The 27489-nt window shown below is 40.1% G+C and overlaps 1 protein-coding gene across 1 annotated transcript in view; it reads left to right on the forward strand.

The window, feature by feature from the left end:
• Positions 1-2882: 2882 nt before the first annotated feature.
• The window catches only part of casq1b (calsequestrin 1b), a 38899-nt gene continuing 14292 nt past the window's right edge, over positions 2883-27489 (forward strand). The window contains exon 1 of the mRNA XM_034676739.1: positions 2883-3119. Coding sequence (XP_034532630.1) covers positions 2883-3119 — 237 coding nt within the window. The remainder of the gene's footprint in view (positions 3120-27489) is intronic.

Consider the following 27489-nt stretch of genomic DNA (forward strand, 5'->3'; position numbering starts at 1 on the left):
AGATCATAATCACAAGAGTTATCTTGTGCGCACAAGAGATCTCTGTGTGTGAATTAGATAATTATCATGTAAAAATAAGCTATAATCTTGCAGGCACAAGAGTTATCTTTGGGAAAAAAGTTAATATCATGTTTTACATGCAGGATCTTGTTTACGCAGGATAGTTAGTTGTAGTCACAAGGTATTTTGAGGGGCAACTATAGTTTTTTGAGCCCATGAAAGTAATCTTGTGCACAGACAATATCACCTTGTGTGAACAAGATCATGATCACAAGAGCTATCTTGTGCGCATGAGACATTTATCTTGAAACAAGTAAATAATTTTATAATTTATTAAATAACTATTATTATCTTGAGTCGTCAAGATCATTGTCTTGTGGTTACTATTATGTGCGCACAAGATTATTTCAAAGATAATAATTACAACACACAATTAAATTGTTGTTTAACTGTTGTACAAAGTACATTTTCCACAAAACGATGGTTGTGGATTCATTTTCTTTACCTGTGCCCACAAGATAACATGCTTTTTCAAGATAAATTCATCACCTTATGGAACTTCAGATCAAACAATCATTACACATCCTCAAAATTATTAAAGGTTGATCAAAAATATCGACATCATCTCTCAGTTCATCAACTTCCTGTTGAATAACATAGACAGATATTTCTATGTTTGAAAGCTCACACCACCATGATGCCATCTGTATAATGCCCAGCTCCCCCACGCCCTCACTGGCATCCACACAGGCACACACACAGGCCGACCCACCATGCTGGCTGGGTGAGAATCATGATCATATTACTTAACTGTTATTAATAGCCACCCTCTCCCCTTTCTATTTGTAAAAGAATAGCTGACATGATCCCCCAAACTGTCTCTGAGTCCGTCTGCTCACAGCTCTCGTTCTCTCACATTCCATGTTTCCACCTCTTTTCCTTCACGTCAGATCAGGTCTTCCAAAAAAATACTCACTCACAGGAAACCATCACCGGAAATGATGGCATCCATTTGTCCATTTGTTTAGATTTACTTCCTGCCCTTGCATATTTCCATCCACTTTAATTACCTTCATAAGTTTCACCTGTGTCTGATTACCATATGTGTGTTTAGTCTCTTCCCTTCTGTGTCAGGTCGTTGCGTCATACCTGTGCTTTCACCTGCCTCCAGTGTTCCTGTGCTCCCTGTGGATCCCTTGTGTTTTCAGTCTGACCTTTTTGGATTTAGTTATCTGGACAACTACGTTCTTGGATGACCTTTGCCCCTTAGTTTTATTTTTGCATTTTTAGGTCCTCAGTTTTGTATTTTTTTGAACATATCAATTAAACGTTTGGATGATAGAAATTTGACAAATGGAGGATCTTACTTTTCATGCATCGCAGGAGCTTCTTGCTTTCCAAAGGCACTGTCACTTCATCGACAGGAGGGGTGCATTTCAATCTTCAAGATTCAAGATTCAAGATTCACTTTATTGTCATTTCGTATTTTCATACTCTGTGAAACGAAATAGTGTTTCTCAGCCAGCTTGACAGTGCAAAATAAAAGACTCTAAAGACAGGCTAAAACATTTAAATCTTGAATCTGATAGCTTGCTATTGTTAATATTCCCATTTCTGCTGTACCTTTAAAGAGGGACATAGACTACAAGCAAATTTTGACAGCATTTGAGCCACTCTTCTTTGTAATTTAAGGCTTTTATTCATAAGTGTAAAACAAAAATGATAAAATCTTAGCAACATTTAAAAGAATTAAGAAATCGGCAAGTTAGCATAGACTGCATTCTTTCTAGAAACCATCAGAATGACACCTACACGACCGTCGATCAGCTCTTCTTTGTTTGAAATTTCAAGCAGCAATGTTTTAAAGAGTGGGCCCCCATGCTTCTGTTTGTTTCCTGTAAACCCAACATGTGACCTTTGACCTTTAAACTTGTCAGCAATTTCTTTATTAAGAAACTTTAATCAATGGTTGGTGCATGACATTTCGCCCCCTCTCTCTCTCTGTACATCCTGTCCCTCTCAAGCTGGAAGAAGGGTTTTTCAAAGTGCTATATCATCGTTCACCATGATTATGACAAGACATACTATGCTTATGACTTTCGGTTCACAAGCAAGTATGTGATTCTAGTTGGATATTTCTACCCTCCGCCCATCTGTGCCTACAGAACACATCCACTCTCCAACCCTCTGCATGGACGCCATCTTGTCCACAGCTCCGTCCACAGAGGCCTTATTTTTAGCAAGAGCCCGACTCCTCTGCAAAACTTAATATGGGAATGGCATCTTGGAGCTCTTCTTTCCGTAAGCTCTCATCGTACATCCATCCATTCCTTCAGTCTTCAAGACACTGAGCTGGTATCTGTCGCTCTCCGAACACCCAACACTATTTGCTGTCCCTTTTCGTAGCCACGACTTCAAACAGGTGGCTGTATGACCTAAGCTTGGCTTCCATGTTACCACCCATTTGCTATTTTTCTGACCACTGCTCAGAGCCCAACCCCCTACCCTCCCGCCCCCTCTCACTGTCTGTTCTACTATTTTGGCAGCCCCTCCAGCTTCTGCACGGCTCTTGCACCAGTGGGATCAGTGTCCTGCCTACTTGCGTCCCCCATAAAGGGTCCCTCCCCTTTTCTGCGTCTGGTGGCGTCAGCAAAACCACGTGCGTCTCGTTTTTAAAGGGAGGTCGTCACTGTCAGACCTGCTCTTCTCTAGCCGGTGGGGATAGGAGGCAGACTTTGTTCCTAACTCTCCCTGCTTCACACCAACTTCCGTTAGGGACATTGTTAAACTTCAATAGTGAGTTTTTTTTCTCCTACAACCCCACATTAAAAGTTAAGGCTCTGAGAAGAAGTACTTTTCAAGACCACCAGGTGACGATAGCCATGAAGTGGGGCTGGGTGTTTTTGGGGGTCTTCCTATCTCTGGGGACCCTGTCCTGGGGGGAGACAGGCTTGGAGATCCCTGAGTACGATGGCAAAGACCGCGTCCATGACCTCACCGCCAAGAACTTCAAGTCCGTCATGAAGAAGTACGACATGATGGTGATCTACTACCACAAACATGTGGAAGGGAACCGTCATGCCATGAAGCAGTTTCAGATAGAGGAGCTGGCTTTGGAGGTGGGTCCCCGCCAAAGCATGACAGTGGATGGATCTGTGGCTGATGTAGGGAACGGGTCGTGGTAGGAAGGTTTCACATGGAGAGTTTTGGCTCCAGGTTGGGATTCCTGGATGCAGTCGAGGCATTTGCACTTAGCATTTCAGATACGTGCGGTTTGTGATTGTTGACAGGTGATGAGGAAGGTAAACAGATCATGGGGGAACTCTGGGGTGAGGTGGGATTCTTGGACTTCAAGTATGATGAGATTGACCATGACTGAGGGAGGAGGCAGGCTAGAGAATGAGGAGACAGGCGGAACAGGAACCTCTCCTGGCTCCCCCCTTGGCAGTTCTGTTTTTTCAGTGTGTAAAGACTGCAGCTTCAAGCAGCGGGGTTTTTTAAAGAGGTGTTCCTTTAATTGCTGAAAACTGATACCTTGTACACTGCCTTGTCTGACAAAAATTGCAACTACCAAAAATCCTGCAGAGTGGACAGTGCTGCTTGCTCATGTTGTGATTTACCGGGTGTGTAGCAATGAGAGACCTGTACCGGAAATGAAATTCTCTCTCTCCCTCTCTCTCTTGCTTTCCAAATTCTTCACACAATTCCTTTTAGATATGCAAGTTTGTGGAAGTCTTTAGCTTCCTTTGAGGAAGGACTGCCCAGAGGGGTTGTAGGCCTTTGCACCCGGACTTTGATCGTGGCCTTTTGGAATAGCCATGAACAATCTGACACTAGATTTCTTTGGGCGTACCTTTGTACCACTTAGTGCTATCCATTCAAAATAGGTCAACCATTAACCAATACTACAACTTTAACACGTTAAGACTGTATTCTTGCAATATTATAACTTTTCTTCAACTTTATTTCTAAATGACTGATTTCTTTTCCACTTGCTGTGGCCCAGAGATTTTGCTGTAAAAGTACCACACAGCAAATGAATGACTCCTATTCATCAAGCTATTGTGGCCAAAGTAGGACATAAAACATGCAACATAGATCCAGAAAGACTCAATAGAATATTTGCAAATGATGTTATGCTGCGTCTTTGCCCGTTGGTTTGCTATGAGTATGGGGCATCATATGTGCATCTTGTTTTTGCCATCATTTTACCAGAGGCTCTAACAGTTAAAGCGCAGTTGGTCTGCAAGTCACACCGGGGCTGCAGATGTCTTTCATACATCAAATGTGATTGCTTTGGTACCCTTGAGCCACTTTGAGGCACTTATGCTTGCATTGATTCAGTGGTGCTGCTCATCAAGTGGAAGAAAGAAACCATGTTTTGAAAATTCTTATCGGATGGGTCCACTCCAACCAGTCCACTGTGGATGCACCTGGGCCCCACTGTCAGCCAGTGTATACACCACAGCAGTCCCCTGCCTGTCAGAGCAGCAGTGTCTTCTTACAGACACACAGTGTACCTTACACTAGCTTCCATAAGTCACCTCTGTAAATAGCCCAGGACAGCCCTGCATGCTTAGCAAGAGGCTGAAAGCCCTCCTGGGGCGGGCAGGGAGTTTCAGGCTGTATCTCACCTCAACTACTGGTCCCACTGCTCTGTCTGCTCTTCAGGCAACACTCTCTTTACTGTTATGTATTACTGCACACCTCTGTGGGCACAGGCTGAAGTTCTAAACCATCATTTACACACCCAAGTCATTGGATCTGATCAATTTCCTCTTGTTGCTGCCAAGTTGGGGTTCTTGGCTTGAGAAAGAGATGCTTACTGGACCAGGTCCCTGTTGGACTGTTACTCTGTTACTGACATGCTGCCAGTTGGTTGTGACCAATCAGCCAGCCAATCAGGAAAGAGCACAAGAGGTGCTCAGAGGGGATGCTTAAAATAGCTGGTCATTACCACCTATGATTCAGGAAGTATGAATTATTAAAGTGCAGAGCTCGGGGAATCAAATCTAAACTGCCTTTGTTGTAAGCTTGGACCATGAATGGATGATTGAATGTGTCATTCATGTATGTTTCTATTTCCAGGCACCACACTGTCGTATTAATATTGTGCATAAAGCAAAATGGCAGAACATTTTGACTGAGTCATGCTTTCAACTAAATCTGTGCTTGTTTCCATCTCCTATAACCATAGGAAATGTATTTCTTAAGGGCTGACAATTTGAAGATTTTCCCCCTGCAGCTGCTTCTTTTGGTTTTTCTTATTTTCCTAAGTGGTGCTGCCATTTTTCATGCTGAGTGTAAATGGCCTGTCTCTGTTTTCAAACCATAATTTTCCTCCTTGATACCATGGTAACAGGATCAGGTAAAGCTCGCAAATGAGTAAGGGGGATAATCTTGTGAGGACTGTCACAAGTAGATCAATTAAGACTGGCCATGCTTGAAAGCCACAAATCAAATGTGAGATTGTTGCTGTCAAATCAGGATTTCTTGGTCCACTGAGGGAGGGAGAAATCCATTAGGCTTCTCAACACCTTAACGCCAGCTGCTATTTCAAATCTGCCTTACCTTTTGACAATTTTTCTTTGATTCTTAGCTTTTTGAAACTAGCTGTACATTAGTTTATGTAGCATTGGTTGAAATCTAGTAGTGTCTCCAGTGCACATAGCTGCAGATGCTTCTGATGGTATAAAACAAAAATGTTGTTTTCATCATAAGTAAGCGTTTAAAAAGAGCGACAGGGGGGGCCAAAGTTGCACAAAATAGGATCCCTGACAGCAAGAGCAACTCAGCAACAGACTCAGCATTTTCATTCTGTCACTTCAAAAATATGTCCCAGCATGTCACCTTTGACCTCACATGGAATTTTTCTTAGTCTGTGAAAAAGAATCCAGTGGATCCTCCTTGCTGTGAAAGGCTTGAACTTGTGACACACTTTGGGCGACACGAGAGTAGGCAATGTAAGGTGTTCATATTATGGCTGAAGCGCTCGCTAAAGCAGTTGTTGGACAAGATAATGACACCGTGTTGCATGCAGACCAAACTGAGTTGTTATTTTGGAATGTTTTGTGCAAAATTCAGTCATAGACACTGACAACAAAGAGCTAACCATTTATCCAGATAGCCACAGAGTTAGTTTGTCTTATTAAGGGTAGATGTTGGGGTGGTTTGGGATTTGTACCAAATGGCACTGACAAGCCAGGTTATCATGGCGAACCCTTAATTAACAAGATTGCATGTTGCTTGTCGGCTAACAGCCACATAAGTGTTGACTATCCAACTATTATGAAAAATGAATGACACAGTGTCTTTAAGTTGGACCTGATTTCAAGCAAAGGGAAAAAATCAATACAAAATAGACTTTTAAACTCCTGTGAGGAGTTTTTAGCCCATTATGAAACAGACTGAAATTAATACTGATGCCTCTACAAGCAAAAAAAACATACCATAAGGAAGTAGAATGGTTTTCCTATCAAGCCATTTTTAATGCCTATAACTGATTCCCCAGAGTAGGTTTCAGATTACTTAATTGCCAAAGTGATTAAACTATTTTTACAGAGATTAAAGATTAACGACAATCAAAATGCTTAAATGTTACAAGGAACAAGAATGAGAGTTCTTGTTATGAAACACACATGTACAGGACTGAATCAGCACAGAGGTAAGAGTCCTGTCCAATGGGGGTGCCAAAATCAACACACTGCAAAACAACCCTACTAGAAATAAGCCAAATATTCTCAAATTAAGTCATTATTCTTAATTCTTAAATTCTTAAAACTAGAATTAAAGTTTAGCCACTTAAAGACTAAAACTAGACCAAAATGGCAAAAATGTAAGCAAATTGGGCTTATTCACTGCAAAAAAAAGGAATTTCAAGAAAGAAAAAAAAGCTTGTTTCTGGGTTAGTTTATTTAATTATTATTTGTATTATTCATTTTTGGTTTATTTTTAAAAGCAGTGTATTTATTTCAGATAATGTCCTTATAATGAGCTACTACTATGAGCTATACCTATATCTATCAAATGGGGCAAATGTCATGTTTTAAATTGTTGTCATGTGTTTGTGAGCCATGCAGAATATGTTTAGCAAGATACTTTGATGTGTGCGTGCGTGCGTGTGTGTGTGCGTGTGTGTGTGTGTTGTTTTGTCCACACCACAGTTTTGTGAAGAGCATGAAGCCGCAGCTTATTGATAGTGAATAAAAGATGAAAAAACTTGATGTATTGTCATTTATGCAGATTCTTAAATTGAGGAACTTACTCTTAAAATAAGGAAAACAATTTTGTTCTACAGCTGGAAATTTATGCAAACCATTGTTGAAGCTTGTTACAGGTTAAATCTTGCTCAATACCATCTGGAATATCTTATTAAGACAAAGTAGGTAAAGTTTTCTTAAAATAAGATTTATTTTCTAATGCAAAACATGCTTGAAAAGAGAAATTGTCTTTTTAGACAAAAAATAAGAGTAATTTTGCAGAAACAAGTTTTTTTTTTTTTTCTTGAAATTCCTTTTTTTGCAGTGTACTGACTGAAAATTAGACTTCACAGGAGCTTTAACTCCAGTTCGGTTATGTAAAATATTTAAAAGGGTGCACCATTCCACCTAATCTGGGGTTTTTACTGGTTCATCTGTTGGTTCTTTAAACACTAGTAAACATTGTTTGCCAATCCAGCAGTCAACCCCAGTCGTGGTTAAAGATAATGTAGGACTGAGAGAAGCTGTGCAAACCTCATACCATCAACTATTTTTCATGTAGCATGAACATTCCCATTCTTCTATCTTGAATCTGTGAATGGACTTGTGGTTGAAGCCATGATCAATGCGGCATGGCACCATTCATAGAGAGCTACATGTGTGCCTTAGCAACAAGGTTTAACATAGCCCTCAGCATGAAATTTCCCATTTCTATGTAACATCTGGCAGAGTGATCACAGGTGGTCAACATTCAATCTGTGCAAAGTGACAACAACAATCTGTTCCTTGAACTGGAAGCAGAAGCAGGAGATACATTTGACAGCCCTAATGAGTTGGTCTCCAAATAAACCCCCTCACCTGCAGCACTTTAGCCAAAAATAGCTTCCATTATTTGAACTCGGGCCAAATGTTGTGCAGCAGAAGTCATCAACGTTTACGATCAGAGTCTAACAACCAGGGCACAAAAATTAGCAACCACACGCTACAGGCTGTGACTTAATCAGCAGGTTCATGTTGTACTTGTTAAATTAACAATGTAAAAAATGTTGCATTTTCCTCCTGTCCCATGTTGTGAACCCGTTAAACTCTTTCTGTCTCGTCTGCTGACTTCATATCCTCACCACTCTCTCTTTCTCCGTTAGAACTTTGACCTTTGGCATCCAGTGTACTGTAACTGCACGTACTCATCAATCACTGGTCTCCATACGTCTTAGGTTGCAGGGATCTTTTACTCACCACCTCTCTCCCCTCTTTTTCGCACACACATTGTTGCTAGGGTACCCGAGATAGCAATAACCACACCTTGTTCACCCTTTCTTTAATGTCATAGAGCACCCACAGAGAGGAGTGATATTGTACATTTCATAAGAAATGATAAAGGATTCCAACTATTACTCTTCTCTGTTATATGATATGTTTTAAGTTTAACATTTCACTGTTATTTGTTGGCCTGTTCTTACTCTTGAAATAAGCACAGGGGACTTGTGCTCTAAAAACAAGGATTAGTGCTCAGTGAAGAACCCATTACACCATCCCCCCAACATTTATGCTCTATGGAGGAGTTATAAAACACTTATTCCCCGGCTTTCTTAATTATCTTTGGGTTATGTAAGATGATTGATTCTGATTGGTCAAAACCCCTTGATGATATAAGATGACAGGGAAGGCAGAGCCAAGGCAAGAGGCCTTTTTGGCTAGAGGTCACCATCAATGGGTTAGGCTGTACGTTCTACCTTCCCCAACTCCCCTATTTGCATGATGGAAGAGAGGAAAGGGCTCAACCCCATTGGGTTAGGCTGTGCGCTCTACCTCCCTGTATTCCCCCACTCTTATGATGGATGAGAGCAGGAAATAGAGAGAGAGAGAGAGAGAACACAAAGAAGATTATGTAGAAAGATGTTCAGAGAAGCTAGCACATGGGCAAGAAGCTTGTTTGAGCTGGGACTCACCCCTGCCGTGTCAAGCTGTACGCTCCACCTCCCCTTTATTTTGGACCCATGACCCCACAAACTCTGTCCATGCACTCCCAATGCTCCTAGCACTGAGATAGTCAATCCTATCTTCATTGTTGTACTGGAGTACTTTTGGATTTTTGGACTACTGTAGCTAGAATTTGACTCGGAATCCCGAAAGCACCATCTTACTTATCCTAATTTATTCTACCTTTTTGGGGGGCACAAGGTATATAACGTCTGCCACCTTATTATCAAGCGTTATAGTCTTGTATACAGTTAGACTGAAACAGTATAGAAGTGCAAAATCTATGCCATGATAAATCTACACGAAGTACATTGAACCAGCAGGAAAACGTGTAAGTGTTGATAGTTTGAACATTCTGTATCAAATATTCAAAACAAAATGTTTGGTTTATTGTTGTATATATAAAACAATTCTGCCACAGAAGAACAGAAGCTTGACTCATGATCATTCTCTCACTACAAGACCCTGCTGGCGCACAGAAACACAGGTAGAGCTAAAGGGCTCTTAAAGAACTCCTGTAGGAGACAGCAGCTGAAGGCTCCTTGAGAGCTTTTGTCCCCTATGCTGAACAAAATGACACGTATGAATGACAGAGGTGACGGGGTGCACTCAAAGCAAGCCAGCATGTCCTGCAGTCTCATGGAGGCTTCTTACTCCTCGTTTCTGATCTCCATCCATCTTCTGAGAGATCTGGGGAAAAGGTCAGACTGTCGTCCTGGAAACTACTCTCCAAACTGACTGCTGGAGCCCTCCTCCTTTCACCAGTGCAAATAAATTCTACCTTGCATTTTTAATGGTAGTGGATAGTATTCATGAGAGAGAGAGGCTGAGAGAGAGCAGGGTGCTAAAATTGAATGTGCTATTTTTGGCTACGTGCCTTGGCCTGCTGGATCACCGCCGTTTCTAAATGCTATGGCTGCTGTAAGATGTTCCTCATGCATACGTACAACCAAAAATCTGGACTGGAATTTAATTAGGAACGCCCCTCATTGAAAACCGGAAAATTTAAAGCTTGCTGGGTAATTCATTCTGACCACACCAGATACTGCAGTTCGGTATTAAGTCGTGTTGTAGTACTTGAGACCGGTCTTGGTCTCGAGACCGGTTTTCATTGATACTGTAAAAACAAATTGGTTCCACATATAGTTCATTGGTCTCATGAGCTACTGGTAATGTTTATCATATTAGCCCTGGAAAACTAATATCAGTCGACCCCTAGTCACCATATACCGGTATTGAGTTTAACAGTCTTTAAATGTATTTATTTTTTTCTCTCTCTCTCATTTAGTCTTTATCTTCTCTTTCTACTGTGTCTTTCTCTTTTCCCTCTACAGTCTATTCTTTCATTTTGTTCTGTTCTGTTTTGTTTTGTTTGTTTTGTGATCGTCATTCATAGTATAACTTTTTTTTTTCCTTTTTTTTTTCTCCTTTCTCTAAACTCTTTTTTGTGTAAAGTAGTCTATATCGGATAACTTTATTTGATTATTGCTTTCAAAAACTGCCTTTTCTTTTCTTTTCTGTTCTGTTTAATATTGAGCACTTTTATGTCTTTGCACTGTTGCACATAAAAAATAAAATAAAATAAAGAAATATGAATGTTGTGCTAAAATGCGCATACAGTATACCATTCAACTAATTGGTTCAAAGTAGGGGGCAGTGGGGGTTGCCACCAACTATAAAACAAAGTTAACATGAAGAAGCAGCAGAAGAAGAAACAGCTATCTAGCATTTATTGCAGTGTGTGGCCCCTACTGCTGCCTAACTCATGCCAAATTGGGAGTTTATTTTTATTTCGTAAAAAAAAAAGAGTGTGGATGAAACATAACTTTGAACATTATTAGAAATGGATGAGCAATCAATCTGTTTCTCTTCTAAATTTTCAATGACTATTGCAATAATATCGTTATAGTGGATTTTGGGTCAACAATAATTGCGAGGTGAAAATCTGATATTGTGACAGCTCTAAAGTAAGACCAAGTGGCAACCTCCGGTCTCAAACTATGAAGCCCATGCGGAAGTGTTATATACTGCAATTCATTGAGAATCCGCTTGAGGCTGGCTGCAGAAACACAGGAAACCACATAGACGCCCATTCAAAAAAGACGATCTTTGCAGCATTAATAAACATGTTTACAGCCTGGTTCAAAAAACGGCTTGGCTCTACGTCGCTAATTTCTTTATCGGCACACACTGTACGGGGGATGAATTTTTTTCTAACGTGACGGTTCAGAAGATATTAAGATTACGAGTTTTTGCCCAAATAAGGACATGACTGACTTGACTCCTGGTCGGGAACACAGCTGTTGGCTAGGAGGCTCAAACTCCGCCCCTTTACGTCACACTCTGCCTGGTTGAGTTCCGCATTTCCAATATGGCTGCCTCCGCCGATTTGCTTCAAAACAGCGCTCAAGAACAGATGGGTAACGTCACGGATACTACGTCCATATTTTATACAGTCTATGGGTTAGACTTAGTTAATATCAACAAACATCAAATCTTTGCACATAGAATAGTTTCAATATCATATTTTGCAACCCTGCTATTAATATTCGGGGCTCCTTGAGGATGAACCTTAAAGGTGTAGTGGCCACCTGCTTGCAAAATAGTAGCAAAATGAGGTTGACATTTTGGTTCCTGTTCTTGTGACTTTCAGCAAAAAAATCCTCTCAGAGGAAGTTAAAATGTAAACATTTCGCCAGACATTCATGAAGTGCCATTTGGAGCATGATAGCATACTAACCACTACCATTAACCCAAAGCTAGTGCACCCTCAGAGAGAGGATGCAAACTTGCGTTAACTAATCATTCATTTAATGAAATATTTCCGATGCCTTAAGTCAGTTTTACTGTGACTCTCCCTCTTTCTGCACCGTCACGGGGGGATTAAATGGAGCTATGATACAAGCCAACAGTTACAGTATGTTCTCTAACAGTGATGTAAAGTACTCAGGCATCGCTCACTCAAACCATCTTTATTCAGGCCAGTTGCTCTACAGAGTGAGGATGTAAGACGGGGTTTCAACAACACAAATTTTAAATGTTTCATGTTGAAATTGGATCTCCTGCATTTCCTTGATATTTTTCTCTCATAAATAAGTGATAGATAGATATTCCCTGATATGGATAAAAGAGTAAAGCATACAGAAAAAACAAAACTGTGTCCCTGTGTAGTCAGCAGCTGCTTCATGGAGCACCAGTGATGATGAAGCCATTTCATGTTTCTACCAGAAGTGTTCTGTAGAGGCTGCTTTTTGTAAATTCTCGTCTCTATTCAGCTGCCTGAGTGGGGCTGCTACCACTGTGACTTTTTTTTTACAAAACCAGAGAAAATATTTCAATTCATGTCGCGGCAGAGAGAGTGAAGAGATGATTCATTCTTGTTAGTAGTGTTAGTACAAAAGTCCACTTGAGAACTGCGGCTTAACAAACTCGATCTGTTCACCTCTTCTGAATAGATTGAAAACACAATACCAGAGGATCGTGATAAATTGTATTTCCCCGGGTCATATACATTATTTAGCAGACAGAGATGTAAGATTAAAGTTTCAAAAGGAAGAATGGGAAGCACAAAAGTTTGGGAAAGTCGTTGTGAATGACTTTGCACAAAATATTCAAATACATAGAGATGTTACACACTTGATTCTGATTGGTCAAAACCTCATACCCTTAGGGAGTGAGTGAGTGAGTGAGTGAGTGAGTGAGTGAGTGAGTGAGTTTTTTAGTTTGTTTGTTTGTTAGTTCATTTGTTTGTAGTTTGTTCTTTAGTTCTTAAGTTAGTTAATTAATTTGTTCGTTGCTTTGCTAGTTTGTTAGCTTGTTCGTTACTCTGTGCCTTAATTTGTTCGTTACTTCGTTCGTTACTTCATTCATTACTTTTTCATTCATTTTTTCGTTACGTTTGTTTGTTTGTTAGATTGTTAAGGCCCTTTACCCCGGAACTAGGGACTTTACCCCTGAACTACATGCATTTCGACCGGTGGAACTAGGATCTAAATTTAGTTCAGGGGTAGTTAATCTCCCCATAAAAAGACCCTGCTAGGGGGGTAGTACTTTTCAAAAAGCCCCGGGGCTTTTGGGGGGCAGGGCCTGCAATGCTGAACGTGTCTGATTGGTAGATTAACCGCAGTGTTTTTATTCCACCAGCCGTCCACAATAACATCACGCACATCTGTGATTCACTTGATTTCTCTTTCTTTCATTAGTTTTTATTTGTTCTATCTTTTTTGTATGTGTGTGTACTTTCCAAAAGAAGAAGCTGTGATTCTCTTGATTTAGCAGCTTGTAACAGTAGTCTTCTCTCAGCCCACTGTGAATGCGTCTCTCCCGGTGTTCCGGTTCTAAAAGTGACCCTGTAAACTGGAGACCTTCAGCTGAATGTAACGGTGTTTGTGGAGTTTACACAGCTGTTGAAACACAGAGGGGGTTTTAAGATTCAATATCCTCATCAGATATTTAATTATCGTCTAAAGATGTTTATGAGGGATGAATCCTGCTGAAAGTCTCCAGTTAACAGGGTCGCTGTTTAAACCAAAACACCGGCCGATCTCTGCCTCGGCTTTTTGAGTTAAAAAGTATTTTAAAGCCGTGTTGAAACTTATCTCCTCTCACGTGTTGATTCAGTGAATCCATCTGTGATGAAATATAGCACCATCTAAAACAGCGCCAGCTGAGTCTCTTCCATGCTAACAGGCTATCTATTGTGATACCTGCCGGTTCTTCTTCTTCTATGGTGTCATCTGTGATGAATGGCATTTGTCTTTGACTTACTGCCCTCTACTGGAAACACAGACAACAACGAGGGTACAGGAACTTTTCAGTTCCAGGTAAAGTAGTTCTGGGGGCTGAAAGACCACGGAACTCTTGGTCGAAATGCACCTTTAGTTTGTTTGTTAGATGGTTTGTTACTTTGTTCGTTTGTTTGTTCATTACTCTGCGTTAATTTGTTTCTTACTTTGTTCGTTCGTTACTTTGTTCATTGGTTTGTTCGATTGTTAGTTAGTTAGTTAATTTGTTCGTTACTTTGTTCATTGGTTTGTTACTTTGTTCATTCGTTACTGTGTTTGTTGGTTTGTTCGTTATTTTGTTTGTTCATTAGCCAATAGTTTGTTTGTTAGTTTAGTTAGTTTTGCTAGTACATTAATCATTAATTAATTAATCATACATTAATCAATCATAAGTTATGAAGACTTCTTTGGTGTTTTATATTAGAACAGTGCATTTGACAGTAAAATATTTTGCTTCAGCTGCTGAGAACCTGAAAGTCAACACTGAGAATACTCCATTATCAATCCTCTAACAGGTGGCCCTTAACACACTAACAAACCGGAGAAGCTGGACTGCCTCACCAGCAGCACATTGACACTGATGAGATGTCATCAGAGAATAACACCAAGGACACAATCTTAACATAACTCCTGTCACTTTTAATTACATTAGGTCTGACAAATGAGTTCTTAATTTAGTGTCTCTTTCACGCTGTTAATTGGGGGTTGAGTTGGAGAGCAAGGGAGGAAAGAGGAGATGTATTAAAATGTGATGTTGCTTCACACACCTTGACAGCAGAGTCACAAATAATGGGAAATGGAAAGCATTATTGCCTTTGCTACTTGATAGAGTGAAATCTGGTCTTCTAAACATAAGGAGTAAGATACTGGATACTTTTTTGGAGATACTGGGTGGTTAAGACTTGTGTGTATAATCTGAGGCCCCTGAGGGACCACTGGAATTGGCTTCTTGGCCCAGCGTAGTCAGAGAGATGTAGTCGTAATGAGATCTATTCCTACTTCTGCATTCTGGACGCGAGGTGCCAATGTTTGCCACCCAAAATCAGAGTCAATCATAGTAATGTGATCGCCTGTCAGGTTCTTGGGGAAGACTTGTTTTGGAAGGACATCTGCTAACCAGGGCCCTATTTTTCAGATGACATGGTGTCAGATAGGACCAATTGGATTAAAGCTAGGTAGCCAAGTTTTATTTGGAATCGGTTGGGATTACTTCAATCAAAAAAGTCAGGATTTCCTTGATCCCATAGAGGACTGGATTCAGGAACAAAATGTATGAAAACCTTTAGGTGGGTCAAACTGTGCAACACTTTTACAATGATGTTGATACCTAAAGCATTTGCCGTTAAATTTCAGGATTACTACCACAACATTGATATAGTACAGTTGGGTGAAGAATGAAATAATAATTTAACCCCTTAACATAATTAACTTAACAGCTGTTGATATCAAACATTGAATATGTACCAAAAATTCTGAATTTGACATATTACAAACTCCTTCACAAGACTGTTACTTAAATGGCTTTAGCAAATGTTTAATCAAGACTGAAACTTTCAACAGGAATTAACAGCTAACCAGTATATTTATGTCACACGGTCATGTGACTTTAAGCCAATGAGATAGTGCTGAGGGCAGGACATTTGGTGAGACAGAGTGTTGAGTGAGAACAGACCATAGACTGTATAAATAATGGACGTAGTATCCGTGACGTCAGCCATCTGTTTCTGAAGCGCTGTTTTGAGGCCAATCGTTGGCGGCAGCCATATTGCTGCTGTCGAGCGATTGTGACGTAAAGAGGTGGAGTTTGAGCCTCCTAGCCAACAGCTACAGTGTTCCCACATGGCAGCCGTGCCTCTCATCGGAAGACTCTTAATCTCAATATCTTCGAAATTGCCACGTTAGAAAAAAATTCACCCCCCGTACTGTTTGTGCAGATCGCGAAATGAACTATCCAGACTACACTCGTTTTTTGTACCAGGCTGTAAAGATGTTTATTTCTGCTGTAAAGATCGGCTTTTATGAATTTGTGTGTATGTGGTCTCTGGTACTTCTGGAGCTAGCCTCAAGTGGATCCTCGATGAACTGCAGTTTTTAGCACTTCTGCATTGGACTCATATTTTTAGACCAGAGGTTGCTTCTTGGAACAGACCCAGAGGGAAAGACACACCAGCAGCTAAGCCAAAGGAGTGCAGTTTACAATGATGGGTGATATAAAAGACGGATATAGTTTATCATCCAAATGTCGAATACTTGCCCAAATATCTGGCCAAGGTCGATAATTGGTAGTCCTCTTATTGTGACAGCTCTGTTTTACATAAAATGATTTTGACTGAGTTTTATTTGGTAGCCTGTGAACTTACAATGAACTTAATTTGTCTGAGATGTGGAATATTGTGACACTTGAATAGCAAACAAGACATCATTCAAAAATAAGAGATTAAGAGAGTGCTTGGAGTCCTTGGCATCTTCACAGTCGACATGATTCATGAATAAAGAAAAGAATAACTTTTAATCGAACTTTCAAAAGTTCAAATAAAAAAAAAAACCTCATTATTTCCAGAACAGCTTGAAATTAAACATGTCAGAACACAGAGTCATCGGCATAATAGACGTCATTTATGAAGCACTTTTCCATACAGGGTTACAAAGCGCTACAAATGAAAAAGATAATGAAAGAAAAAAGGTGATTTTTGTCAGTTTTTCCCAAATATCTCACTTCCTGTTGATATTTCACCACAACATCAGTTGACTTTTTTTTCAATCTTTGGGAGCTGGATATGTGTACAAAAAAAAAATCATCTTTCTACGTGAAAGTGCTTGGCTTCTACTGCCCACTAGGGGGCGTTATTGAGTAAAATTGTCCACGCCCACAATTAACAACAATAAAATAGCACGTTCTTTACCAGGCCTAGTGTACATGCAAAAATCCAAGACTTTTTGTATATGTTAAAGGCACCTAATTAGGGATTTAGTGCGGACGAGAATAGTTAATAATCTAAGGAATACAAAAGGGCCTTCGCACGAGAGAAATGTGTGGAATACAGGAAATGTCTTGATGGAAGTAGTGAATGACTAAGCCACGATGAGGTCTATAGACAGAGAAGTGAAGTCCTTATTATCCCCCATCCTTCGTTATTTGATTACCTTTGGTTAACCAAAGCATTAGCTCACAATCACCCCAACTTAGCACCAAAGGAATCACAAACATTATTTTCTAGTTATTTTAACAGCATCTCTCTGCCTATCCAACTCATTCAAGCGCCGTGACACACCACTAATAAAATCTAACAACCTCTACACAACAATAGAGCTGCTCTTCCTTAGAAAAGTATGTTGCATTGAACACCTGCAGGCTTTTATATAACACACTAAAACAAGCTCAACAAATGCAGGAGTGCCTCTGAGTTTATCATTCCAGACTGTTATGTGCCGTGTTTGTAATAAGGCTTATTGTCGTCACAGATGGTTCCAGACGCTTCTGCCCTCACAGTTTGTTGTCGTGAATCAGCTTGTGTGCCTGTGAGATGTCTGAAAGCTTTCCGTGCGTTTCGTCATTTCCCCATGGAAAAGAAGAATAGTAAAACTACAGGTTAAAAATAAATCAGAGGATGAGGCGTGTATTAAATTTACAGGATTGAAAAACGTTTTAGTTGTGAGTATCTGGATGCAGAAGGTGGTGGAAAGTGGGAGAGTATGTTTTAAACAGTATTGTATCTGAATCTTTCATGACCACCTCGGTGCAGTGTTATGTAACAGCCTGCTGTAGAACGTCCTGATGCGTTACAGCAGCCATTACTAATTCAAAATCTGGCTGGGGGGAAAAGCTGCCTGAACTTCTAATTTTGCACAGATCCCAGGACAGCTCCTTATACAGGAAGACAGGAAATATTGCTGCTTTAAAAACCTTTTAATCTTTCTTAATTCCACAGATACAACTCTTATTATTTAGGGCGCAGCAGTGGGAACTTTTGGAGGATGGTGGGGTGACTTCTTGCTTCCTCGGCTGTGCAGACTGCCTGCTTCCTGTGCATGATTTATGAGTCAATTTATTCAAGCTCCATACCGTTCTTTTGGTATATAGTACCCAATTTATTACACAAACTTTCCTGTAAAACATATTCCAAAGCATGATGTGGGGTTTAACTTTTTTAATGCTTTTCCTACAGTACAGCCATTTATCTCCACTAGTTGTACTGAAGTGAGAAGATTGTATTTTTCCAACATTTGTCTCTTAACATCTACACTTCATATTGCGAAACTTAATGCATTTGAATCAAATATTATTCGGATAAAAAAACAACCTCAAATCTGGCTCCAACAGCCAGAGTTGGTTACCATGAAATCCTAAACCCTGATTTGCTATTTGCCTCGTTAGACGCAGCACTTATAACGAAATCCACTATATGGGTTGTGCTTCAACAGGCTGCTAGAAGCTTCTTTGCATTTCATTGAGTAATGTGTTCTTTTGTTGGCGCTTTAAATGATGACTGTTGTCTTTTTGAGTCCTTAAAGAATGAAGCGTCAGTAGATTCAGATGTCGCCAGTCTGTAAACGTTACCTTTAAAGTTAAGAAGTACGTACAATTGTTTGGATTCTTTTATGTTAGAAGATCAAGTAGATGTGGTGAGTGGAGATAACACCTCTAGGTTTGGGGTAAGCCCATAATCTTACCATGTCTAGCCACCCCAGTCAAGAAATCTGGATGTATAAATACTACGATAAATGGACGTAGTATCCAGGATGTCATCAATCTGTTTTAGCGCCAAATGGTAAATGCCAAACTCAATGTAACTTCTGTCAAGCTAGTGTGAGAAAAAGAGACGGGTCTTTAGCCTCTTTGCTAACAGCTACGGTGTTCCCGCTTGTCAATCAAGTCAGCTGTGACTCTAATTACACAAAACTTGTAATCTTAATATCTTCTAAAATTATGAGTTCTGAAAAATTCACCCCCGGATAGTGTGTGCCAAAAGACTAATGAGCTTAGTCTCAGACCTAACTCATTTTCTGAACCAGGCTGTAAACATGTTTAATTCTGCTGTAAAGATCGTTGTTTTTAAAATTGGTGTGTATGTGGTTTCAGGAGCAAGCCTCAAGTGGACACTCTGGGAACTGCAGTTATTAGCACTTCTGCATCATCTTCATATCTCACGGCTGGAGGTTGCCGCTTGGTTTTAGGTTGTTGTGAATGGTTACTACATTAAACAGAAGTATAAAAGAAGTACATTTTAATAACAATAGTTAACATTACAGGACAAGTTGTTTTTCCTGGAGGCAAAATAAGAACATTTGAAACTTAGCTTATTATCTTGTTTATTGGAAAAAGTTTAAATGTCATAAAAATGGGAAATCCAATCCAAATCTAATATCTTAATGTTAAATGCAGAGATGAGTTCTTCCTGCAACATGATGTAGCCAATGGGGGGCTTGGAGTTCCAACCTATTTGATAGAAACTGGTTTAAATAGGCCAAAACTTACGCAGCAACATGCATTGTCTTCAGTTTATGCAAAGCAGCAGTATCTATATGCAGATGCACTGTACATGAACTTTCCTGAACAGCTTTGAATATTTATACCCTGGGCATAAATATTAATGCCAGCAAAGCAAGTTTTTTTTTTCTTCAGTTGGTAAAGAACCCATCCTCTGGGTTCTCAATGAGTGACTTACATCATCAGCTGACGCACACAAACGAATGTGTGACTCATCAACTGCTCACTTGTTCGCTAAAGAAACACAAAAGGAACGGCCAAACAATTCAGAGACAGACAGAGGTTCAGGTTTAGACCATTGAAAGGAAAGGGAACAGTGTGGCCAGTTCTTGTGCAGTGATGGGTTTATTCAGTTTGGAGAGGATGGCTTAGGCGGGGACTCACACATCAGGTACAGGGAGTGAAACCACGACAATTCAAAGTGGTGGAAACAGTAATGTATCATTTGTATATCAAGCAACTTCATCTTTTTCACACAAAGGTTTAAGTAATAAAAAACTAAGTATTGTATCCTTGTATTTAAAATGGACAAAGCCAGACATTGGTTCGCAGACTGCAGAGCGACACGTTATATCATAATCTTCCCTTATAAAAAAAATCACATTTTCTTCTGTGACATTTTTTTCATGATTTTCAAAAGCACGAATATTCGCTCACTCATTCAAATCCGAAGAGTTAAAGTTATCTCATTTTAAAAGTACCATTTTTAATTGTTTTCAGAGATGCCTGGATGTAATACAGTATTTCCGCCAGATGGTGGCTGTAGATCACGTGTCAAACACAAGGCCCGCGTGCCAAAAGTGGCCTGCGAGAACTAAAGGCTTATGACTGTTTATGGAGAAAGTACAAAATCTGTGCTAAAGCGTGTTTTGACCATACACTACATCTCCCACAATGCATTTCAATTATGTTACCCGCAAAATGATGGCATCCTACCAGGAGAATGCAGCGTAATCCGTTACAGTGACTACAGGTTGAGTCTGTAGAAGTGCATACAAATGAACCCAAAATGTCCAGAAGGAGAAAAGTTGACTCAGATTGCAGTTTCAGAAGGCAGTTTCAAGACAGATTCGAAAGGGGAGTACATGTTTGTGCTTTAAGGTGAAAAACCAGTGTTTCTTTTGTGTCATGAGGCACTGTGGTTGTCAAAGAGTACAATCTACTTTGGCATTTAGTCTTACGGTTACAACTGGCCCTTTGAGGGCAACCATAATGCAAATGTGGCCCTCGGTGAAAATGAGTTTGACACCCTTGCTATAGAGCGTCTTAAAGCTGTCTGCTAACCTCAGAAGAATAATGCTCGATTGCGAATAATCGCCAAGAGACGCCAGTGACTATTGAATTGTATTTTGGAAAGAGGCCCATCCCTAGTACATTCACTACAGCTGTTGATTCTTCAAGCAAACACTCTGTTGTTACGTTACCTGCCCTGTTCGCTGTCTTTGTGTTCCCGAAACACTAACAAGCAGGAAAACACTCTTAGAAACTTGCTTACTCTAGCGTTTGCAGAGGAACCAGTGATGGCGGCAGCGTCACATCACGTTAGAGTCACGTGACATGTATTGATGTATTGTATATTAATTGTCATGCTATCATGATGTAGTGTTTCCACCTGTTATTTATCACTATCGTTTGTTAGGAACTCTGTTTTGACCAAGCGGCAACCTCCGGTCTAAAAATATGAGTCCGATGCGGAAGTGTTAAAAGCTGCAGTTCATTGAGGAGCCACTTGAGGCTGGCTCCAGAAGTACCGGAAGTACTGGAAGTACTGGAAGTACCGGAAGTACCGGAAGTCACATACACATGAATGGGAAAAAGATGATCTTTGCAGCAGAAATAAACATGTTTACAACCTGGTACAAAGTGTAGTCTGGATAGCTCATTTCTCAATCGGCTCCCACTGTGAGGGGGTAGAATTTTTTTCTAACGCGGCAATTTTGAAGATATTGAGATTACGAGTCTTCCAATGAGAGGCACAGCTGCCTGAGGGAACACTGCAGCTGTTGGCTAGGAGGCTCAAACTCCGCCTCTTTACGTCACACTGGCTTGACAGCAGCAATATGGCTGCCGCCAACGATTTGCTTCAGACAGCTCTTCAGAAACAGATGGGTGACGTCACGGATACTACATCCATATTTTATACAGTCCATGGTTTTGACCTGCTGGGGACTACAGATCACAATTTGCCTTATGGTTAACTCTGGCATATTTACATGGATGCTATGCTGAAATGATCATTAATATGCACTATCCCTTTAAAAAAAAAAGAAAGACGTGGGCAAACTGAGGGGCTGCAGTAAAGTGATATCAGGTTGATGTTTATTCTGAATTACTTTTGGCTAACAATGAACTGGTGACACTTGGGCGTATTTTAGGTCATGTGATTGACTTTGCAGTAGTCAAAACCAAGTGTCATTCAACCTTAATCAATATTATTATGTTTATTTTGTAAACAATATGATTTCTAAGGAAATGTAATTCTTTTAGGACTGTGTTGAACAAGTCCCCTGAGCTCTAACTTTGAATCCAGCAGGTGTAGAGATTACATGGAGGATGGTAGCAGATTGAAAAACAGAAGGCATATCTTGATGAATGGCATGCAGAGTGCTGTGATTACACTACTGCTGTACCATTTTCTCTTTTCTAAAGCTGAAATTTCTGAGGAAACCTGCTGAGCCCTTCTGGCACTTTATTTAACACCTCTGCAGCAGTAAAGGTCAGCTGTATATGAAGGGAAAGGACACGTGTTGTAGAGGCTGTTTGAAGACTTGAAATCTTGGCAGTTGGTTCAGAATCTTATACCCGACTCAATCGTAGCTCACTAACACAATTATGTAATTGTACGGTGTAAACCAATGCAGTGCAAACATTGCAACATTTGCAGCCTTTCCTACAGACACTGGTAACAAGCATCAGATATAAACACCATGTCAGTGTCACATAGAAGTTGCTTGTGGAGCTGTGTTTTCTGAGACAGAGGATAGGAGAGAAGGGAATTATTTTGCAGGAATAGTTTGAAGCTTGTGCAAACTTTGTCTCAGGGCGTATGCAAACTTTTGTTCCCATAAAATTAGTCCCTGATGGATTCGTGTAAGGTTTATTTTTACTGGTAATATTTAGATCCTTTCACCAACTATGTCATAAGCAAATGTTAACATTTAAGACTTGTTCTAGGTTGCGTTTGTAAGATTCTTACTTTTAAACAAACGTCATGCTGAATTTGTAACTTTTGACACTTGTGTGATGAGAGTTTCTGATATTTAAACTAACAATAGGTTATATCAATAACTTGCTCAACGTGTTCAGGTGACTTTTTTAGCAATTTTCTTGTGCACATGAAATGAACGACTTTCTTCTCATACATCATGTTATATTGTAACTTTTTGGTTTCACCAGGGAGGAACTTTTGGCTTTTTAAACTTTCTTAGAAGACAATTGTTCAACATTTTACACCTCTATCTATTTTTACTTGTTGAATGTAACTCTCTAGTGTGGAAGAGTATCGGGCCAGGGATGAGAATATGTTGTTCCATTATAAGCTTTCAAAAATAAGGCTGAAATACATTTTCACACATAAGCTTGGTCACTTATGTAATCATTCATATCTTGGTACCCTTCATCAGGTAGAATTGATTTGCATTTCAACTTGTATCTGGTGGAATTTGCCCTTTTTGCACTTCATCAGCTGGTTTCTGAACTTGTCATCTGCTATTCATGCCAACTGAACCAAGGAAACCAACATATTGGCCACCTTGCACAGATTACTCCAGAGCCAGTATGTTGGCGGTCATATTGCAAGAAATGTGACCCAGCCGCTGCTCTGAAAGCCCTCCACCCTTCTCCTTGCTCATCATTTGGTGCCACAGCCAAGTGCAGCACCGACCCTGAGAACGATTTTGACGACTCACCATGGCACTCTGCCCTCATGTTGTGTCACCTGATGGGCTGTTAGTGACTGGGCATTGGGGGTTGGAGCCAAGGGATTTCACACTTGGCCTTGTGCACTTAGACCCCCTGGACGGATCTAGTTTTGTCGGGCAACAGATAAAAAGTAGGGATAATATGTATCTTAAGACTGGAAATGGTGTCTTTGACTCTGGAACAGCAATCAGACCCTACTCAGCTAATCAAAGAGGCATTTTTTGGCAATAAGGGATTTTAAAGTTTACCAATGTGCCCTGCACCTTTAAGGGTTTTAAATTGATTCCAGTACAGGGGAGCTAGAACTGTCTTGATGTTTGTGTTGCACTTGGTTTTTCTCAAACTGAAGTGTGGAGACATCTTTGGCACTCCGGCGGGTCAAATAAATCAATACTCAGGTTTTTAGAGAGTCCTCAGTGTTTGGAACAAGGGGACCAAGCATTGATTGGACTTGTTCACAGAGGTGTTCAAGGCCGACCTTGAGCACTTCTTTTAGATCAGATATTTTCTCTGTAAAGGGATTTCACATCCAGTCTCTTAGATCATTTATATCATGGATGGGCAGCTGGCGGTGATTGGGCTGCATGCAACTCCCACCCCCACCATGGTCAATTTTCAAAGGATCATTAAATTGTAAGCATTAAAAAACTGCTGACAATTTGACCACATTTTTCTAACATCATATTTTTGAGCTTTTTCATGCCTTCACTGAGAGATAGGACAGTGGATGGTGTCAGAAAGAGGAAAGAGAAAGTCAGGCTGACATTTGACTAAGCGCCGAGGGTAGGGATCAAACCTTTGGCTGACATACAATTAACTGCTGAGTTGAAACTGTGCCCCATTTGGCCACATTCTGGCTTCATCCCAATTGTTACTCTATCAACCGAATGAAGGTGCTTTCTCTAAAACGGAGGTGTGTAGCTAAGCGTCTTGCACATCGTCTAGTCTTCACCTTTTTCCAATGACGGGCGATAAGCATGGCTTTCTACAAAGACTTGAAACTCCACCACAAACTGTAGAAAATATGGATGTAGTTCCTGTGATGTCACCCACTGGTTTCAGAATAGATGTTCTGATGTTCAACAGTGGTGGTTGCCATTTTTGAAAAATGCTGACTCAACTTAATTTTGGGCTTATCTAGAAATTGGCAAAGAGGTGGAGTTGACGTGGGCCAAAAGCCACCTGGCAAACAGCTACTAAGTGCCCTCCTGTCTGAGTTAAATACAAGGTACTTGTGCTGAAAGAAAGGATGAGGGCACTGTGAAGAAACCCACCCAACTACGCCCTCTACTGATAAGTTTAGTAGCCTACCACATGGCTCCTGATGTTCCCCAAAGCCTGAGATAGAAAGGACAGATGGGGGGGCAAGAGTCAGCACATTACTGGGGTTATCAAGTGGGAACCTCCCTTCACTGATGTTTCATTTACGGCACCTTGGAGAGTCCCAGAGCAAACCCTGTTCATACCATAATAACCCAACCCATACAGTGTTACAGTGGCTTTATACATGCAAGCTCCAGGTAGTGACAACACTGGTATTACTTACCACCTCGCCCCTAGCCACCCGTACCACCCAACATACAACATGAGGAGTCTGTAGCAAGATGTTAGAAGAGAAGAGAACATCTGCCCACCCTGACAGTTTATACAAATAAAGAAATGAGTCTGCTGATATATCACAAGCAGGAAAACAAATGGACCAAGAAAAATGTGTCTTGTCTTCCAGGCAAAATTGGAAACTGATTAAATCTTTTGTCCTCACTGGCAGTGAGTATAAAATGTGGCTCTATTCTTCATCAGTCATGCATCATTTTTGCAGTTTTGGCTTGTTGCATTCAAATGGTTTAATGGAAAAATATAAGTGGGCATAACAGCTAAATTACATATTATGGTGATAGTGACTTTAAGAAAGAAAGAACACATGTGGAACAAGTATTGATCCTTGAGGTGCACCACAAGTTGTCTGTGCAGTGAGAGACTTGAATGGCTGATTGAAGTTATGAGAGTTTGTCCAGAGACGAAGATCATCAGAAAAACACCCGAAAGCAGAAATGGGAGATGTTTGAGCGAGTGTGTTAACTGGCGTGTCGTGTGTCTTTTTTCATTCATCACCAGCCCTGTCGGCCCTCCTCCCCTTTCCACGCCCATTTCTACATGTAACAGATCTTAGCCCTCTTTTCTGCTCACAACATGCTTTCTTACCTGCCCTTATATAGCTGTGGGGACACCATGCTTTGCTTTCCACTCCACGACAAGCACCAACAACCTCTTATAAATACCCTGAGTGTTACAAATATGGCCATGCCCTGCAGTTCAGGGAGGGGGGGGGGATATAGGAAGAGCTTTAGGGGTTAGTTGTAGACAAGTTGAATATGTTTCAATCAAACTTGCAACTTTGATAGTTCTTGTTTGTATTGGATCTTCAGTTACTTTCTTTTAACCACTTCTGCTGTGGAATAATAGTTGCTTTTTCATGCTTTTGTACAAAAATCCTTGACTTTTGCTCATGTGTTGGTTATACATAAGGAAAGAAAATGCATGAAAAATGAAGCTACATTCTGATTGAGTATCTAGTTCAAATTTTTTTTTTCTGATGTCAAGATCCTCACTTGCAGAGTGCATAGATTGCAGATTTAAAAATGTGTCTTAAAGTGGTTTCTGTATAATTTTACTTCCATGCAGTGGTTTGAAAGAATTAAGAAATGTTTAATTATTCATTCTCTCGTGAAGTATGCACAGGATGCCAATTATCATTTGTCTTATTTCTTGTATTCAGCCTTATTCACACTCATTAAGCATTACCTTGGGACCTCGTGTGAGGCAGCAAATGATCTCTGAAGCTTTATGAAGCAAGATAATCAAATTAAAAATCAACCAAATCACAACATTGGATTAAATGGAAGTTTAAAAAAAGCTCAAGATGTTTGCATTACCTCTGAGGAAAACAAAGAATACACCCATAAAGGATGAAGCCCTCAAACTGTTAGCATCAGAGGCCATCTTTAATTTAAACTTTAAATTTGGAGTGTTCGCTGGACTCTTATCAACACTGGTTGAAATGAAGACATGGCTATTTTGTGCAAGATTAATAAAAGCCTTTGCTTCACACAAATAAGACGAGGTCCTAAGGTAATGATTGTGAGGTAACACTTTACTTTCATTCCCATGTTAAGTCTCTGTAATCAGTAACGTTAACTGAAGGTTTATGTCCCAATGTGTAAGTACAATCAATTATTGAAACACACAGAATACGCTTGTTGCTGTGTACAACTATATAACTGAGTGTTATCAATATGGATGGGTATCAAGGATTGCTATTTTTTGGTACTGGTGCATGATTGGTCAGTGCCGAAAATACTGATAAGCCTATGCACAATCGGTCAGTATCAGTATTTAACATTACTTATTGTTGTTTTTATTCAATCGCTTCATTCTAATGTGTCTAATGTCACGTATTAATGTAGCTAGAGCTTGGTGATGACAAAGCTGTCACTGTCAGGCAACAACTTTGCTTTGTTATTATCAAATGCTGGAAGTGTAGTAGGATTATATGGAAAACAGAGCAAAGTGTTAGAAAGTTTGGGCCCACTACCAAATCTGCATCTCCGTGCAATTTCCATAAAAAGTGGAAAAAAAATGTATATATATATTTGTATTGATCATTTTCTTATTAGAAAACATACAGGACATTCAAACATTACTAACTTTACAGACAAAAACAAACAAACAAATTACAACACTGTCAGTTCTGAAAAAATAAACAGAAAGACAACCCAACAATAATGAAGTTAGTCAATCAAAACTTCACTTTAAGTGATGGGCTCTAACAGTGGCAGCAGATTAAGAGTTTTATAATGGGTATGACTTATCTCTAGATTTACTTTCAGCTTAGTGGGGTTATCAAGCTTGTCTCTAATGTAGTCTACAAAAGGTTTTCATGTTCTCTCAAACTTAGCAGAGGAGTTAAAATTTTATCCTAAAAGGGATAACTCCCCGAATGTTGTGAAACACCTGCCAGTTCAACATTCTACAAATCTGAAGCAGGGCAGTGTTTTTGAATGCTTTAGCAAAGCGGCTAATGCTGACACTGCTGCTAGCATTATTGCTAGTACGTCCT

Source organism: Notolabrus celidotus, chromosome 23, assembly GCF_009762535.1.
Source record: "Notolabrus celidotus isolate fNotCel1 chromosome 23, fNotCel1.pri, whole genome shotgun sequence".
In the NCBI taxonomy this organism is placed as follows: Eukaryota; Metazoa; Chordata; class Actinopteri; order Labriformes; family Labridae; genus Notolabrus; species Notolabrus celidotus.